General features: G+C 41.2%; 1 protein-coding gene and 1 long non-coding RNA gene across 5 annotated transcripts in view; one reads left to right on the top strand and one right to left on the bottom strand.

The window, feature by feature from the left end:
• The window catches only part of CPEB4 (cytoplasmic polyadenylation element binding protein 4), an 80,809-nt gene extending 62,619 nt beyond the window's left edge, over nucleotides 1-18,190 (bottom strand). For all 4 annotated transcript variants that reach the window (XM_004696797.2, XM_004696796.2, XM_013005550.2 and 1 more), the window contains exon 1: nucleotides 15,739-18,190. In XM_004696797.2, the coding sequence (XP_004696854.1) occupies nucleotides 15,739-16,863 (1,125 nt within the window). In that variant the 5' untranslated portion in view covers nucleotides 16,864-18,190. The remainder of the gene's footprint in view (nucleotides 1-15,738) is intronic.
• A 727-nt stretch (nucleotides 18,191-18,917) lies between these two features.
• Nucleotides 18,918-19,639, top strand: part of LOC123521016 — a 70,361-nt gene continuing 69,639 nt past the window's right edge. Inside the window, exon 1 of the long non-coding RNA XR_006679513.1 lies at nucleotides 18,918-19,034. This is a non-coding gene — a long non-coding RNA (uncharacterized LOC123521016). The remainder of the gene's footprint in view (nucleotides 19,035-19,639) is intronic.

Raw genomic sequence — 19,639 nt, forward strand, 5'->3', positions numbered from 1 at the left:
GAGTACCTATTCTTAATGTATATCTAAGAATATTGATCATCTAAGCCGGTAACTCTCCCATTTGAGAATACAAGAGTCTTTTAAAACACAGATTACTGGACCTCGTGCCTAAAATGTCTCATTCAATGGATCTGAGTATGGATCAAGATTTCTTATACCTAATGAGTTAGTTTATTGTGCCTACCTGGCCGATAAACACATGTGGGGTTAATTGGAGGGTGGAGGGATAAATGGCTCGGTGAGCCTCACCTTTCTAGTTCTCAGGTCTCTTGCTTTGTGATGGTCGCACCAGGGTGCAGCTGCCTTAGGAGTTCCCTGCTTCAGCTTGCAAGACTGACTTCCTGCAAGACATCTCTGAGGAGAAGCCACATGGACCTACCCCGATGCAGGCCTGGGTGCTGGAGCAGCCGTGTGGAGACCCCTGACAGTGCTGAGATGCTTACACATTCACTGACTCAACTTTCCTCCTACAGTCGGCATCATTGCCTCTGTTTTGTGAGATGGAGGAGGACTTTGTGGATTGGTGTTGAACATATAGGTTAATGTTGGACGTGTGGGCTTGGGCAGCACTGGGTTGGGATGTTTTCTTGATGCACACTTAACCTTTATATAAAACTCTCTCTTATACATGAGTTTCTGTGGATTTGTTTCTCTAAAGTACACCTAACAAATAAAAGATTTCATTGTATTTGGGTCCACAGTCAGTGCTCATGGAAATAGCAGTCAAGAATCAAATAATGTATTACACTGGGCAAATCTACTGCAAAAGACCTCTTTAAAGTGTTATAAAGTAAAAATGTTATTTTGAGGACTAAGATGCACCTGAACACAGCCTGTTATTTTTAAGTTCTTCATATACATTTGAAAGCTGGATAATAAAAAAGACGGGGAAAGAACTGATGTCTTTGGATTACGGTGTTGGTAAAGAACACTGAAAGTACCATGAACTGCCAAAAGAACAAACAAGTCTGTCTTGAAAGAAGTATAGTCAGAAATCACCTTAGAAGGGATGATGGTGATACTGTCTCACATACTGTTATAAAGAAAGAACAATTGTTGCATATGCATATTGTTAGTCCAGGTAGACTACAGAAACAAATTCATAGACAAGATACTCATATGTTATATAAGAAAAAGCTTTATATACAAGAGCAATTGAATATTGAGAAAACATCCCAGTCCAGTCCAGACCAAGTCCCTAAGTCCGTTATTAGTCCATATGTCCAATACCAATCTATAGAGTCCACTTTAGACTCATGAAACACATGCATTGACACTGAATGCAGGAAGATCACAGACCAGTGGATGGGAAGTCCTGTGGGTCCAGTGGCGTTGTAAACATCCCAGCACTGGCAGGGGTTATGGCTCTCTGGCTCCAGAGGTCTGGTTGCATTAGGGTAGGTCCATGTGCCTTCTTCAGTTCCAAGGGCACTGGGTCTCTCAGTATAGTGCCATGTGTCTTGTCAGTAGAACATCTTTCAGGGAGTGAGTGTTGTCAGTAGAGAGTCTCCAAGGTAGAGAGCCGAGAGAGAGAAGTGTCTCCTGCCTCCAAGGAGGAAATACAGGACTTCCCAAAATTCTCAGGAGGCCATGCCCACACGGAGGTCTCATTAGTTATATCTTGATTGACCGGCCAGATTCCACCCCTTCACTTATAATCCTCTCAGATTGACACCAGATTATGTAACTACTACACACATCATCCTTGGTAAAGTAGAAGTCCAATGGAAAAAGGGAAGAACACAAAGGAGATGGACAGATACAGTGGCACCCAACACTGGGACACTTGTGAGGACTGGGAAGTGTTTCTGTGTTACATAGGGTCCTTCTGAGTTGCTACCAACCCAATGGCCCCTAACAACAAGTGTCCAAGTGGAAACTTTGACAATGATTGAGCTAAGCAATTCCATTTTAACAGGTTAACTTCACTAGACACTTGGGGGGCATAATTTATAGCTTAGATTTTGGTTGACCAACAATCCTGTCCAGTTGAAACCATATATTCTATACAGGTTTCCCTTGCTATCCGAAAGTAGAATGTTCCTATGAAAACTTTCTTGAAGCAAAATTTCCATAAAGTGAAGACGCAATTGTCATTAATTTAAATGGGAAAAGTTTTAAAATAACCTACCAAATCAACCAGAGAACACATAAAACAGCACTAGCATACAGTAAAAGCGGGAATGATAGAAGCACACTGCAGTAAGGCGTTTCTTGCTCTTGAGGTGAGCACTGCCTCTTTAATAGCTCGTTGCACAACAAACTCTGAATGTTAGTTTCACTTCTCACCTTTCTCTCCTAAAAATGAAAACCCGCTTCAGATTTCTACTGGTTAGCTACTGCTGTAGGTCTTTCATAAATGTAAATAGTGTCAAATGAACTTTTGAAAAACAATGGATACCTGTATTCTTCTCCCAAATACTAACACATATAACTTGGAACGAAATTCCCATTAAGATTAATGGAGTCCCTTGAATACAGACTTGCTCACTGAGAAAGTCCTTGAGGTAAGTGGTTTGCTATTAAGAACAAAATAATATTTTGTTCAAAAATAGTATTTTTTTTCAAAAATATATTTTATTGTTTTTAAAGGAAGCTTACAGAGCATATTAAGTTCCCATTCAATAGGTGTCAGCGCCTATCAGTAAAACGCTAACTGTAAAATCGGTGGGAGCACATGGTAGCTGAGTAGGAATCGACTCTATTGGCAGTGGATTTGGTTTTCTGGTTTAGATTTCATGCATGCTGTTCAATGACATTGGTTATATTTGTATAATGTGCCAACATTCTCCATTCTTCCATTCTGATTGTCAAATTTCCATTAATCTAACCTCCTAGTCTGGTCTCCCTCCCTTTAACTACTTGTGGACTATTTGGTTTCACATAGTTGATTTAAAAAATTTTTTTCAGAGCACAGTTCTCATAGGTGATATTGTTTATTTTGGAGACTAATCTGCTATTAAACTAAAAGATTATCTCGACCCAACAACTGAGTTTTGAATTCAAGTCACATTACCAGAAATTTATACAGTATGCACTGATCTCTGTTCACTTGCCTTTATAGAATGGTTACTCAACAGTTTGTCCTCATATTTTAATAAATTTAAGAAAGTATTAATAGCTGCCAGTCATTAAACTTTTATGGATTTTCTTATAAAATCTGCTATCAAAAGAGCAATTCATTATGTCTGTCAATAACTCATGATTAAAAACCCACAGGCACATTTATTTCAAAATCTATTGTTTAAAATATGCTTCTTTTTAAGGACAAGAACTATGTAACCTTTCATATTTCACATTTTATCTTAAATTCACAACTAAATGTTTTACTGAGAGACAGTAAGTTTCCTTAGCCTTAATTTTCTCATATAAATATACTTTACGCTGCCCAACACTACCACGCTTTTTACTGATTCTTGGCTTTTCATACTTGAGGTAGTGTGTTTTAACTTTATTAGACTGATTCTAAAACACAAAAAGTAATTAATTGAATGTAGCCATGGTATTAAAAATCAGAGCCAAGTTTAGTCACACCCTTTGCCCATTCTGTACAAACACACCCCATGACTGTCATTTTTCAGACTGCTTTGCAAGTTTGTCTTTCTGGCTTCAACTTTCCCTGAGGAAGAAGGGAACAGAAAATGTTTTTGTTGGGGGAAAAAAAGTGTATGCCAGTGTGTGAGCTGCCAATAAAAATAGGAAGCTTGAGATGCCAGTAGAGCCTATAATTAGTCAAAGGTAACTGTGGGAGTTTTATCCAAAATTGACCAAAATATAAATATTCTTCTTGGATTAAATAATATTTAACGCCACAAATCTTCCAGAATTGACTCTGGAGTCCATGTTCAAGATTCACTTCCCAGTGTCCCTCACATCCCTTTAAAGGTAACAGGACACAACTCCTGTGGGTTCTCCAGGCCCTCAGATAGTCCACAAGATAGTGACACTGTTACAATTATCCCCCACTGGACACTGAGTTCCACTCACTCATCTCCACGTACGTAAATCTTAGATGCCTCATCCCCACACCACCATTTTAAAAACGGAGCATGCTCCTCAGGTTCTGGATTGTCCAGCACTCACCTGCATCAAGTACCACTGACATGCTTAAATCCCTCGTGACCATCACATGAAGTAGGTACTATTATTATCATCCTCATGGTAGCCAAATGACACTGTGAGAAGTCAACTGATGCTCTCAAAGTCACACAGGAAGTTGTGGAACTGTGACTCAAACTTAGGGGTCTGACTTTAGAGGAGCTCAGAAAAAGTTCAAAAGAGCCTTGTAGAATGTAGAATTTTCATTCTGCTCCCAGCTACAAGGAATGCAATCTCTCACTGCGGCTATGTATGGCATGACTACAGCAAAGTGACAGGGTTTGAATCAGGGGAAATCATCTGAAGTGGGAGTTCTCTCCTGTTCCTACAATGCATCTTGCTGCATAGCATCCCAGCCTTCTCTTCAGGTTCCCTCTTCAGTCAGTACTCTTTCATTACAATCTCTTTAAAGAGGGTAAAGATTTTAGGCTACCAAATGCTCCACAATAGAGTGATAAAACTATAACACAAAACGTCTTTAGTGTTTGACCCTGATTCCGGGCAAAAGCTCCATTTAATTCCTACTCTGACAAATCAGAACTCTCCAGAAAGCCTTTGAGAAGAGAAAATTTCCTTTCATTTCACCTTTGCTAAATAAGCCACAATTTACTTGGGCCAGTAGAAATCCTTAAGGTGATATACATTTCTTGTCACCACTTACCTTCACTAAAAACCAAATGAGATGGCATGCTTGATCCAGGTCCCTGGATCAATGGACCTCTTTTCTTCTAATTTTGCAGGGCAGAGAAAAATGATTAAAATCTATTACAAACCCTGAGTTCAAATCACCACTTTCTACACAAGTGATGGCGGCACTGCAGTATCTCAGAATCTTGGTTTCCTCAGCTAAATGGAGATAACAGTACCCCTTAAAGGGTGGTGCAGGTGCACTGCTGGCCTAGTGGGTTACATAGGTTAGGCTGCTAACAGCAAAGCTGCTAACTGCAATTCAACCCTACCAGTCCACTCCACTCGAGAAAGACGTGGCTCCTGTAAAGACAGACAGCCTCAGCAACCCACAGGGGCAGTTCTACTCTGTCCTACAGGGTCCCTATGAGTCAGAATAAGCCAGATGGCATGGGTGGTGAATCAGAAGAGGACCCATTCAACACACATGCCTTCTTCTGTACCTTCTCCCTGTAGTGCAATGACAAAAAGGCCCAACCCTAACATTTCAAATGAGCCATTATTAGTTCACCTGACTAATTCCATAGTTCTCCTACTGAAATAAAGACCTCTAATTTTGGACCCACAGGGGCAGTTCTACTCTGTCCTATAGGGTTGTGGAGGCAGAACTGACTTGACAGTTTTGAATTTTTGAGTTATTTCCTATGGGCTATTTTCCATAGATAATCAAAATGAGCCCCAAACTGTAAGACATCATTGAAATAAAATGATTTTTCTATAAAGCTACGTAAGACTTCTCCTAACAAACTACTCAAGAACAAGAGGCCCTTAGTTTGAAGGGCAGTAGGAAGCTCGTACTAAAGCTCAGCCCTGAGGAATGAGGCCATGAAGAGTCGGTCCCCTCCCAACACACACACTTTAGCTTTGGCAGCTTACTGGCTGTCAGTTTCTTCTCTCCTGGTCTGTCAGGGAATGCTAATCTGCCCAAATGCATCATCTTTGGTCTGAAACTGAGACTAATCTCCGAGACTCTTGACATCTCTTCTCTTCGGAGCCTTAACTCACCAAACCCCAAATTCACTGCCATCAAGTCAATTCTGATTTCTAGTGACCATATAAGACAGTGTACAGCTGTCCCTGTGGGGTTTGGGGGTCTTCACTGGAGTAGAAAGCCTCATCTTCCCCCCTCTGAGCAGCTGGTGGTTTCGCACTGCTGACCTTGCAGTTAGGAAGGAGCCCAACATGTAACCGGCTACCCTACTAGGGCTCTTTGAACCTGGACAGCAATTTCACACAGCAGCCTGTCCCTGGCTTTAGTCTTGCTGGGGCCTCAAAGCTCCCACATCTACACCGTCACTTCCACAGCACTCCAGTCTCCTGATGATAATCCTCAATACGCAGCACAATACAAAAGGTCACCAGACTGCACCCTTAGGCAGAAGAATCATGTTGACCTTCATGTAAATAGTTCATCCATATCCATCACCATCCAGTGGATCCCAACTCATAGTGACCCTGCAGAGTAGGTTTGCAAGACTGTAAAGCTCTACAGGAGCATACCCTTTCCCTCAGGGAGCGAGCAACTGGTGGGTTTCAACTACCAATTTTTCGGTTAAGAGCCCAGTGCACATCTCACAGTGCACACATCACCTGGACTCCTGACATGGTCCAAAGACAGCATTAGACATGTGTGGTTGAATGAGTGCAAGTGATGCAGTCTGAAGGCCCCCCCCCAAGCCCAAGCCCTTACATACCAAAACAACCGTAATACAACCCAGCAGCTCTTGGCCCTGTCCTATTCTTCCATTCTACCTTCAAGAAGACCAACCCCCATGTCCCCAGAAGCCAGAGCCAAGAGCAAGACTGAAATGAGAGGAGGAAGCAGTGTATTCTCCTCCTCATTTTTTCGGCCACTAGTTTTTGGCTTGGGGCCTTCAGTTCGATTTCTTTCTCTTTTTGGTATCTGGTGGCCTTGGTGGCCGCCAGCCCCTCAGCCACAGCCAGAGGGGAGGAGCTCAGACCAACAGTGGTTCTCTTTGAGCTAAGTACCACTTGGAGTGGTGGAACACGGTGAGCCGGAGCGACAAAAATGTGGACCCTATTTCAGTTTCTCACTATCGAGTCTTTCAAAGTTAACTGGAAAAATACTTTTAAAAATATTCTTAAAGAAGACAACAAAGAAAAAGATTCCTTATCTTTGAGAGACACACAGGGAACTATCTACAGGTGAAATGATGTGGTATCTGGGAACTTCTTCAAGAAAATATGAAAGAGGAGAGAGTGCTTGGGTGTACAGATGGAAGAGGATTATCAGTGAGCTAATCACTGCTGAAGCCAGGTGACATGTATAAGGGGCTCACTATGCCATTTTGTCTACTACTGCATATTTACATTCTTCATAATAATTTTTTTTTAAAAGAGTAGGGGAAAATGTTTACCCAAGAGAAAAGACTTCACCAGTTGAAATTCAGTCACTAACTTTTCAGGAGTGTTTGAGAAAAGGGAGCTTCATTGTAACTTGATTCCCACAATCATTTAAATAGTGACCTTATCTTCTAAGTGAGAATCCAATGTTAAAAATTAAGCCCCATTACCATTCACAGGTTATTTACTGATCCTTACTTTTTAAGAAACTGTGCATTTGTGAGATTTTGGATAATTCATTTGAAGACTTATTTTCTCATAACAGCCTCTCTAGGAAACCAAATATTATAGATTCAGGCAGCCCCCGAAGTAGAGCAGAGCTCAGTTCTGACATCTCTGTTAACTGGTTCTGACATGAAATCGAATTGCACTTTCCCCCTCTAGTCTTAATGTATTTTCTTATTATCAGTATCTTTAGAAACTCAATCTGCATTTGTCTTCAGGGGCTGGTAAGAGAACGACAGCATCAGCAGATTACAATGGTGAGATATTCCTGTACAAAAGGAAAGCAAAGCTGATAGAGCTAAGGTTGTAAGTATGGTTTGTAATAACTCATAGGTTATAACTGAAGGACTACTTGAATCTTATTTTATCTTCAAAAAGACCAGGCAAAAAATTTGAGAAAGTGAAAGATAAGGCAGGCAGAACAGCTGCCCTAGGCCACCTGAATTCACTGCGACAATTAGAAGATTTTTCTGAGCATCAGTGCCGGCAGTCAGCATTTATCTTTCTTAAGGGGAGTTATATGGACATTAAATAATAGCAGCTATTTTGCTAACTTGCACAATGATCTCACTAATTAGATGCATTCCTCAAGAAAATACGCAAGATTATTAAAGCATATTGCATTGTATTTTAAATAGAAGTATGGCTTTAAAATACACATAAAAAAAATAAAAAATCCAAACCAAACTCATTGAGTCGATTATGACTCATAATGACCCTACAAAACAAGGTAGAACTGCCCGTGTGGGTTTCCAAGACTCTATCAGAGTATTATCTATTTCCAGCTGGCTGCAGGTTGGTGGTTTTGAACTGTCGCCTTCAATTAGCAACTCAATGCATAACCACAGCACCACTGCGGATCCCTTAAAACGTACATAACTGAGGGACTAATGGAAACTCAGTATAGGACCTGAATTCTGTTACTCACAAGTGCAGTTTACCAGTTCCTGTACCATTTTGTCACAGAACTTGAATATGTACATGTTGGGTACACATGTATAAGGTAGCTTGTGCCAGTGTATACTTTTCAGTGTATCAATAAAAATATAATTTACATATTTTTGTTATAAAGTTGAATCTGTTAGTTTGTCTTAGTATTTAAATAGCTCATGAATAAAAATCAAATTAAACCACTGTGCCAGTTGATGGTTTTCAAGGTTTAAGAGGAAAATGTGTGGTATGACTCAAACAGTATATAAGATCAAAATAAGTCCAGTCAAATACATTTTTAAGAGATACCTAGTCCCGTATGTGGTCCATTACATCTCACTCACTGCCATTGAGTTGATTCTGACTCATAGCAACCCTAAGGGGCAGGGTAGAACTGCTTCTGTTGGTTTCAAAGACTGGAACTCTTCATGGGAGTAGAAAGCCTCATCTATTTCCCACAGAGTAGATGATGATTTTGAACTGCTAACCATGCTGTTAGCAGCCCTTCTCATAGCCACTACCCCACCAGGGCTCTGTCCACTACACAGCAGGTGCAGAATAAATGTGTGCTGTATAAATGTACTAAAGTCTTAGAGACAAACTGCAACATAAAAGTCAAATGACAGTTCTAAATTTCTTAAGATAAGTATGGACAAAGTCTTCGAAAATAATAATAAATACCCAGGCTGCCAAAGCTGATGAAACTTCAAGTATGAGAACCCATCTGTATAATTATAAAACCTCTCTTCAAGAAAACTGATCATTCTGGTACATACAAATAAGTTACATACAATGTGTCCTGGTTGTATCTAACTTATTCCAAGGGTGTATTCTCAGAAGGAAAGCACACATAACATAAATGATACTCAACGTCACTGCTATCAATGTGATCCTGACTCACAGCAACCCTGTGGAGCACGGAACAGTGACTGTGGGTTTCTGAGACTGTAACTCTTTACAAAAGTAGAATGTTCCACCTTTCTCTCTCAAAATGATACTAACGACTAATTAGAAGTTCACAATTTTACCCAATTTTGTTGTGTTGTAGGTGCCATCAAGTTACTTCCAACTCTACGGACAATGGAATACAGTGCTGCCAGGTCCTGAGTCATCCTCAAATGTCTCTCTGAGCACACTGTTGCAGCCGCGTTCTCAGTCCAGTTGAGGATCTGTCTCTCGTTTTGCTGACCCTCTACTTTACCCGAGCATGATGTCCTACTCCAGGGACTGTTCTCCAAAAAAAGTGTCGGCTGCCTAACATAGCCACACACTTAAGGCACGTCACGACAACCCTCCGAGTTAAGCATTAACTTGATGTGCCACTGCCTTCTTTTGGTCAAGGTCATGCTGCTAAATAGGTTTCAGAACTATTACATCTTTGACCTTGCGAGGTAACTATTTGTGTTTCACCTTCAGAAACTGGTTAAAATAAAGATCTACACCTTTGTCTTTCTAGCCAGTAAGTATTTTCTGAAAATTAGGAATGAGAATTCATTCCAGTTCAATGATATAAAATGTGATAAAACTCTACACTAAATTTGAAGGTAGCAATTATAGATTGGTCTAAATTTATCAAGGCAAATGCTTTATTTCAGTTTCTGTGAGGTGCCTTTGAACAGTTACATATGAGTTTTTGTCAAGAGAATTAAAACCATGTTCATGTTCTAGGATCCCTTTCTCAAAGAGATAAACATTATGCATACATCATTTTCTGTGATGAGAACAAAATCTAGAACCAATATGGTGCTGAAAAGTAGGTGAACCTTTATACTTATTTTCATTATAGTGAGGTAGAGAAAAGTTATATAAAAATACATTTAATTGTAAAATTCAAAACTGGCACTTATGGAGTTTAAGATTACTCTTTCTATTCCTTTATCATGAATACCAATAATGATTACTCTCAAAAGCTAAAACTCATTAACTAAGCAGCATCTTTCATAGGCTTTCAATAAACAGTTTTTTCCTGAATGATGTTGGAGCAATGAGTTGATCAGATTCTCCTTTGAACACAATAAAAAAATCATTTTAAAAACTACCCCACCCAGGTTTCTATTCCATCAGAAAAGCAACTAAACCTAGTTAAATGGCTTCCTACTACCAGAGGAAGAGATCATTTCCCAAAGTTGTTCCAATATGTCAATTCTGTGATAGCTATCCAACCCATACTTAAAAGTTAAAAAGTAGCTTCTCCTAAAATAAGTAAACGCAAAATCAAAAAAGATGTCTCCTATTCAAAATGCAACCACATTTTTTTAAGGAAAAACATATTCAATAAGGTAGCATTTTAGATCATTTTAATAATTCACTATGGCCTTTAGAACTGAAGCGATGCAAGAATTTTCTGTTTACAAATATATATAATTTTAATAAGCAATAAGCTGACAACTAAAGAAGTGCTATCCAAGTGACATGCACCAAGGTCCTGGTTAAGACACTTAACAAATTGGCCGTGACTGTATCTAAAGAAAACAGACATGGGCTCCGTGTGACGTCCTAAAGCGGTTCTTTATCAATCAAGTTTCAGGAGTCTTTGTGACTTACAGATTTTGTCCTCCCCCTCCCCCCTGCTTACTAGTTCTTAGCTAATGGAGATGATAGCATAATTGGGCTGTAGATAAGAATGTGTCAGCATGTATACCAGGTAGTTTTACTTTGCTTTCCTGTAAGGACAGAAGAAAATTTAAGCATCCCTCCAAAGAAGAACTCTGGTCAAATGTAATTATTGGCAGGTGTCCCAACGTATAATTTGGTGTCGACATAAGAATTTCAGGATACGTCTGACTGGAGAGAGGTTTTTTTCCCTCTTAATGGAAGGGTCAAACCATTCCTTTAGTCACATGAATAACAGACTTGGCTTCTTTGTTTAGAACCCAAGGCCACAATACCAACCTCACAGGGTGGAGAAAAGGCTGAGAGGGTAACATGGGAACACATCCAGTTCAGTACCTGGGACGTAAAACGAAGGGGCTTCAGAAAGCTCACGAGGAACCGGAGTTAAAAGAAAATGGAATGTTTCCATGGACCTTCTGAAAGTTTCTCATCTGCACTCAAACTTAAAAAAAAAAACAAAAAAAAAACACTCGACTATGATAGAACTTTGGCATTTTAAATATAAGCAAATGCAACCTACTATTTTCCACTTTCAAAACTGTATCACAATCAGCTTTTGATCATTTTGTTCACATAAACTTTTCCTCTCACTTTACATGCTTTGGGGGAAGTATTGCCCCCAGATCCCTCTCAGCCAGAGGATGTCTAAGTGAAGAGGCACTGCAATAGAACAGTTAAATGTCACACCTTATGCGTAAGCAATAATGGGGATAATAATAATCTCTACCTGTAAGAATTGTATAAAGAATTAAATAAGCTAATAGACGCAAAACACTTCAAATACGGTGATAGCATTAGTCATTATTACTGCATTTGTAACAGAAAACAGGATTTACAGCCTGCCGCCTAAACACATTTAGTGAAAGTTTTAAATTATAGAAGCATGATATTCAGAAGCAAATTTTAATAAAATAATCCCCAAATATAATACCTTCCCTTATCACTGCGTTCAAGATTATTCACATATTGAGAATCTCTGTTCCTGCTCCAAAAACATGGATAAAAGGAATGTTGAGATTGGCCATGCAATTAAATTAAAAATTTTATCATTGATTTTAATTCATTATATATAACCAAGCTACAGGGAACAACTACTTAAAAATCAGTCTGATACACGTTTCAAGTTAAAATACTGATTAAATTAATTAGCTCATGTAAATCATCTCATATATATGTAGAAACGTGTATATGTACATATATGTGTGTGTGCTTATATGCATGCATAGGGTTGCTAAGACTCAGCACTGATTTAATGGCAGTGATTCTGGTTTGGAGTTTTATAGCAATACCACACCAATAGTCTTTGCTTGCATTGCACGCCAATATTACAATGTAGCCATGTAAACTCTGTCCTGTATTTCTGCAATATATTTCAAGACCTCTCTGTAACATCTGAGATATAGTTTTAAATAGCAACTGCATTGCTAGCATCTATACAATTTCTTTTCTAAAACCGATAGGGCTTTATGGTAATATTTTAAAGTAAAATACAATCTTTAGGAAAAAGGATGTGGTTATAACCATTCAACTCAGTTTTACAGTATGTTGCATAAGGGTCATTAAGATTTTGAGAGATTACTGAAATCATCCCCCTTCTACATGCTATAAAAAAAAACTGAGGCTCCCAAATACTATGATACTGATTGAGTCAAGCCTATAAACTAGGCCTCCTGGCTTCTACTCAAATAAATGTTCTTTCTCATTTTTTTCCCCTATCAAATTTAACCAAGTCATTGATAGCAACTCAAAAAGTATCTCTTTGCCAAAAATGAATTCAAAAGAATTACTGTTCAAACATAGACACGCACATACAAGAACTACATTCATGTAAGTAAGCACCACAGTAACCAGCTTACTTATATCTCAGGATTTTCTTCAGGATCATTAGGAATTTGTTGTCACAAGAGGTTTTTTCATATCACTTATTTCTCTTGTGACTTTCAACACCACCACCACCACAGCTCCACCCCCTTCCCCACTGCCCCACCCCGCACCCACCACCACCACACACACATTTCCAGCATTGAGGAGAGAGACAAGAATGAAAAACTAGCAACTTTCGGCCTAATTCTACCATGTTTGCATCAGGTACACTGACCCCTCTTTTATCCATCCTCAGCAGAACCCAGAGCAATTCTAATGGAAGAGCTAGTTTCTAGCAACATCTTTTAACTTCAATCTTAGTCCAGCTATTATTTCATAAATCAGCTTATACTATATAGAAACTCTCAGATCAGAAAGATATTGAGCACATGAGCTTCAAGGGGAAAAAATCAGCAACTACAAAACACTCCCAATGGTGTGCCTATCAGTACATTTTATTATCTGAAATGATATTTTTGTCCAAATGCAAAAGTCAGTCATACCTGAGCATGGACACAGACCCCGAGTTCACATGGCTTCATTCTGTCTGTTTATAGCAGTTAAATACGGAGAGTGTGCTCAACGCTGAGCTCTGGTTGACCCAGTTAAAATGTATGGAGTGCCATTTTAGTCTTAAAATGAACAATCTATAAATAATTCATAAGTCATTTTTGCACTAAATCTCCCTTAAATTTATGTTCAAAGAACTGCCACATGCAGCTTTAGAGAAATAGGATTCATGGGACTGCCAATGTCTTAAATGGGCTTTCTCACCTAATCATTAAAGAATATTTGACGTTTGGTTTCAATAAAAAACCTTTTCTAAAAGCAAAACCTAAGGTTTTGTTACTTAGGTCTATTATTAGAAAAGGGGGAAAAATAAAACTGAATTTAACCAAGTATTTTAAGATACAGCCTAAGCATTTCACTTGATTCCTTAAGTTAAACAACAGATACTTAGCTCCTTAGAATGGCATAAGAGTCTCTTAGCAAATATGTGATTCACGTAGGCAATTTACCAGTGGAAATATTTAACTCTGTGGATCATATTTGAGAACATTGCAACTACTTTGTAATACGTTTCAGGCTTTGTAGAAAGATTTCTAAAAGCCTCTAGCTGAAGCACATGTATACATGTGTATATGTACAATGTGTGCATGAATATACATTGTGTTGGCTGTTGTTAGTAGTTTCCAAGCCGTGCCAACTCATGGGAACCCCCTAGGTGCAGAGTGAAAGAGTTCCACAGGGCTTTCAAGACTGACTTTGGGGAAGCAAATCACCAGGTCTATCTTTCTGGGTGTTTCTGGGAGGAGTCAAACCACCAACCTTTGCATTAGTGAATGGAGGGTGTAACCATTTGCACCACCCAGGGGATCATATATACACAATTGTAAAATATTTTCAATTCTCTTGTGTGTGTGTGTGTGTGTGTGTGTGTGTGTTTTAATTGAGTATGCGTATTCTTGGGCAAATTATTACATCTTTCTGATATTGAAGTCCTCAATTGCAAAACAAAAATAATAATAATACTTACCTTACAGGGTTGTTGTGAGGACTGGTTCAATGTTATTATGGCCATAACTATATAAACCAACTCAACCCATATAAATCATTATACCCTCAAAGTACACACATGTAGTAAGACATCTGATGTTCAATTAACTATGAAATTCTCTTTATCTTGTGTCTATCAAGGCAACTGGCTGCTCAGTCATTCAAAAACACTCAACGATGTTGACTCCAGCCAGAATTAAGAGAATATACATAAATGGAGATAACTTACACGAGATAATTAATTTAATCAGTATTTATTTTAACTTGAAATGTGTATCAGACTGATTTTTAAGTAGTTGTTCCCTGTAGTTTGGTTATATACAATGAATTAAAATCAATGATAAAATTTTTAATTTAATTGCATGGTCAATCTCAACATTCCTTTTATCCATGTTTATGGAGCAGAAACAGAGATTCTCAATATGTGAATAATCTTGAACCCAGTGATAAGGGAAGGTATTATATTTGGGAATTATTTTATTAAAATTTGTTTCTGAATATCATGCTTCTATAATTTAAAACTTTCACTAAATGTGTTTAGGTGGCAGGCTGTAAATCCTGTTTTCTGTTACAGATACAGTACTAATGGCTAATGTGATCACTGTGTTCGAAGTGTTTTGTAGCGAGAAAGACAAGTGATCTTTGCCTGGATCTATTTTTAGTCCTGGTTTGCTTTCCTACACCCTTAGAGTGAACACTGAAAAATTAAATAGGTGAAAGACCCCATAAGAGTCAGGCTGGGATCAAAAGTGTCATTGTGTCGTATTAAAAAACAAATGCATGTGCAAGAAGAAAGCGTTCAGATTGTCTCTATCTCACTGCTAGCCCTTGTTAATTAACACAAGACTAACCAGAATTTGCAGAGCAGTTGGAGATATTGCTGGATGGATCAATTGAGTGTTCAGACTACAACATCCTAGAGCTTTAAAATGCAACCAGTAATGGTTTTCCTTACAGCAGAGAAAGAACTGCACTTTATCTGGTTTCATGGTTACTGTGTATGGGCAGAGAAAGGTCAAGAGTTTCCTGAATGAAATATATCCGTATCCACATATTACTTACTCTCACCTAAGTAAGAAGAAAAATACCTATCCTTGACTCCTCAGTTGAGAGGTATAACAGTTAGTTAATAGTAAGACCATCACTAGCTACCTGGTATTCATAATTATAATGAATTCATTAAAATGATGGCTACAATTAGAAAACTGTCACAGAGACAGGTGAACAGTTTGTTCCAAATTACTCTCCTCTGCTGATAAAATAATGTCTGAGATTATTTTATCTCAGATTAAAAGAGCTCAGATCTGAACATTGGGCATTTCAAAATCTCTTAGGTAAATGCTTATTACACCATGGTTGGTGCTTAATTCATCTAAATCTATTAAAGGAACACAATCTTACCGGAAAAGGAAAAATGTTGTCAGCTCTGTTCAAGCTGTCTTCCATCCAGGATTTGGGAGCAAAGGCAGAGCTGGGCCGCGCATACTTCTGGAGCTGAATATGATTGCTTGCAAAATTCTTCTTCAAAGGTGAGATGGAGTTCAGGGGCGTTATTCCTCCGTTCAGACCTCTGCGGTGGTCTCGGCCTTGGGAGCCTCCCCAGCCACCATATCCACCACCCCCTGGGCTCCAGGAAGAAGACGGAGTCGGAGAGGGGCTCTGATAGCTGCTCCATGGAGAGGGGGGTTTGTTCAGATTATTCGCCAAATGAGGCAGCTGGTTAAAAGCAGCATTTCTGTGTGTGAACGGCGGGGGATGGGGACTGGCAGGCGACCTCCTTTGCTGCTGATGCTGGCTGTGATGATGCTGGAAATGAGGGTGATGAGGGTGGTGCTGCGACAGGGGCCCGATCTGAGGGGAGAAGCTGCCTCCAAAGCCAGGGCTGACGTGATGGGGGAAATTTTGAAACAACAGAGCACCGTTATTCGCTGAAGCAGCAGGGACCCCTCCCTGATGAAAGAAACTTGCATCTTCATTGATTATTGTAGAGGAAGAAGGTGCTATCGCTGCAGACCAGTTACTGAACCCAGTAAGAGACGAAGCACTAGATGTCAAGGGTTGGGTTGAAGTCCCGAGCCCTGTGGCTTCTTGATAATCAAACCCTGTCAACACTGGCGATTCCATTCGTATTTTCTCCTTCCCGTTGCCATTTTCCGAAGAATTGTCCCCAGCATTTTCTTCCGATTTTGCCTTTTCTGTTTCAGGCAGTATTCCAGCTTCCTGGCCTGCACTAGGGGAGAGCTGCTGCTTCTCTAGAGGGTCCTGCTGTTCCTGTTGCTGACTTTTGGCTTTTTCGGACCCCAAGATCTCATCTTGAATGTTATGGGTAGCCGGAGCAGGAAAGAGCCAAGCTGACCCAGCACTGCTGCCATTGGCAGCTGTGTTATTATTTATAAAAGCAGCAGGGCTGGGGGTGGCATTTTGGTGATGGTGTGGAGGCTGCAGATGTGGATGGAATCTGACTGGAAACGCAGATTTATTCCCAGTATTGCTTTGCACTAGCACTCCAAACCCGTAATCCCCCATTTATTATCTTTAGGATCAGAATCTTATGATAAAAAAAAGGACAACCTGATGTCTCACGCCTCTTTCTTCTTCGATGCAAAAATTTTAAGTTGCTCTTTTTGCTTGAAACGTCTTATAGCTAGCTCAAAGATCGAAGCTTATCCCCACCCTAAATAATTCTGATTTGGAATTTCTGGTCTCTGAAAAACCAACAACGACAAAAGAAAAACTGAAGGGGAGGGAAAAAACCCAACCTTTTAAAACCTTGACATGAATCCAATAGGGCTTATTTCTAGGAAGGAAGAAAAAATGAAGAGGGTAGAAATCAAGTCTTTGGTTAGTAAAATAGGCGCTTTCTTTTTCCAAAGGAAAATACACATGAATGACAAAAACACAGCTTCTCAATCATCTATGGATGTAGAAGAATAAGCCTTGCGCGGAGTAAAAATATATTTATATATATAATTTAACAATCACATATGGTCTTCCTCAGCAGTTTAGATTCACATAAAAATTAGAACAGGGCTCAGGGGGAGGAATACGTTCTTTTCTTGGCAGCTTGGTTTTAAAAAATCAGGAATAATTTAAGAACATTATATATTATATATTATCTATATAGATTATATTAGGCGATCTGGGGTGGGAGGTGAATCTCGGGTTGCGGGGGAGGGAATCAGCGTTGACTAATGGAGGGCTGATTGCAGGGAGGTTTCTGCTGTTCCTGGTCCTGTTTTTGCTCCTTCGCGGGGTGCAAGGGGGGGTCTCTGAGGCTGTTCCCGAGGCTCCGGGTGCAGATCCTGCTGCGCTCGCTGTTCCTGGGCTCCCCCCGGCCTCCTCTCCCCCATGAAATGGGCTGGAAATACCCGTTTCTCCCTCGTGGGGGGGTCGCGATCACGGAGGGTTTAGCGAGACCCGGCGAGGGCGAGCTGGCGGCCCGGGGGCGCGGGGACCAAAGGGGCGACCTGGTCGATCCTGCGGTCTCTGCCTCTTCCCCTCGCTGCGGCTTCGGGGTGTGTGTCCCTCATGGGACCCAGGGGCGGTTTGTTCAGTTCCCTCAGTTCGATTCTCCGCAGAGGCGAAAAAGAGGAAAGAACAGGGGGAGGGAAACCCCACTGCGGTGGTCCGCTAAAGGAGAAGGGCCTCCCCTCTTCGCTGGCTCTCTCTCTTTCCCCCCCAATTTCTTAACAAAACTATAATTTGGAAGGCTTTTGTTTCTCCTCACGGTTGTTGGGCCGCCGCCGGCGCCGTCTCTTTTTCCCCGGCCCCGCGGTCCTCGCTGCGGACTCCGCCTGGCTCTTGTTTTCCTTTCCTTCCTCCTCCTCTTCTTCCTCTGCTGCCGCCGCTGCTGCCGCTACCGCCGCCGCCGCCGCCGCCGCCACCGCCTCCCGGTGCCCGGGTCCCGCAGCCGCGGCTGAGTCCTTCTCCTCAGGACCGAGCCGAGTGAAATGACAACCAGCTGGAAAGACCTAGAGACACTTCCGGTTCGAGGAGGGCGGGGTGGAGTACGGGCGGCGCCCCACCCACCGGCCGGACGACCAATGAGCAGTTAGGATCTGTGTTAGGTCACACCCCTGAGCCATAGGTTTCCGCCCAGGAAGGTCGAAAAGTTACCTTGGGAGACGCCCCTTCCGTCTACGCCTCGCCCAGTGAGTCCCGGCGCCTGGAACCCGCCCCTCCACCCCCACTCCAAGTGAGCGCAGCGGGTCGCCATCTTTGATATGGGCAAAGGACTCCTTCGATGTTTGTCTTCCCCAATAAGGCTTTGCGGGAATTGCATGTGAAGACGTGCGGAGTATAATGGAACCTTTCTTCGTGGAGGGGAAGCGTCAAGGAGATGGGATCGAAGCGGCGACCTTAGAAACCCTAGGTTAACCGGAAGGCTGCCCACAGTAAATGTGGCTCCCCCGGCCTCACGCGCTCTGGCCCGAGCCCCGCCCCGGAGGGATCTGGAAGGGGAGGCGGGTCTTCCTAGTAGCTGTGCTGTGCCTGGAACTGCGTAGACTTTAGTTGAACCTTTGCATCCCCACCCCTCTAACACTAGTTCCTTCAGCCAGGGGTAGGTTTCAGTCTTGTGCTGTCTCTCAGGGACAACCCTGTTGTAGGCGCCCGTGACTGAGCCCCCATCTCCATCCTGTACTCCTACAAGCCTGCCCTACATGCAATACCAAGGGGACATTTCCAAAACAAGAATGGTATGGGCCTCTCCTCTTCTATGACTATTCCGTCTAGATAAAGGACAAACTTCTTGCTCGGGTTTACGAAGTCTTTCTACTCTGATCTGTATACCGTAATACCTCATCTCCCTCCCAACCCCCCGCACTAAGCTGCCGTTCCACACATCCTCAGTGCCTTTTTGACCTGCCGTTCTGAGTTGACATGCCCTGGATGGCAATGGATTTGGTTTGATTTGGTTCTCCTCTTAGACTCTTTGTACACTCCTCTTTGGCTTCTGGAATCCGTTCAAAAACCACCAACTCTGCATTCCAAATTCTCTCAGGCACTTCCACGGCTTGCCATGCAGGCGAATCCTGTGCTTGCTTCTTTGCCTCATTATCTTGTCCTGGTTGCTTACATCTCTCAGGCCAGGGTTGGGACTTTTTAAAGGAAAGGACGTTTAAACAGGAGGCCCCGGTGAAAAATGCTGAAAAAATTAATGGACAAACAATGTTTTCTCTGATTGATAACTCCCCTTCCCAGGTCTGAATTAATACTGTTTGTGACCTTCATCCCCATAGCGTTTGGTTTGGAACTTCCATCTCTGAAACGTTTGCTCCCTAGGAGCTCCATGCCTTGTCTT

The sequence above is a fragment of the Echinops telfairi genome, unplaced genomic scaffold (genome assembly GCF_000313985.2).
Source record: "Echinops telfairi isolate 266 unplaced genomic scaffold, ASM31398v2 ScPeMD7_7469;HRSCAF=8507_0, whole genome shotgun sequence".
Classification (NCBI taxonomy): Eukaryota; Metazoa; Chordata; class Mammalia; order Afrosoricida; family Tenrecidae; genus Echinops; species Echinops telfairi.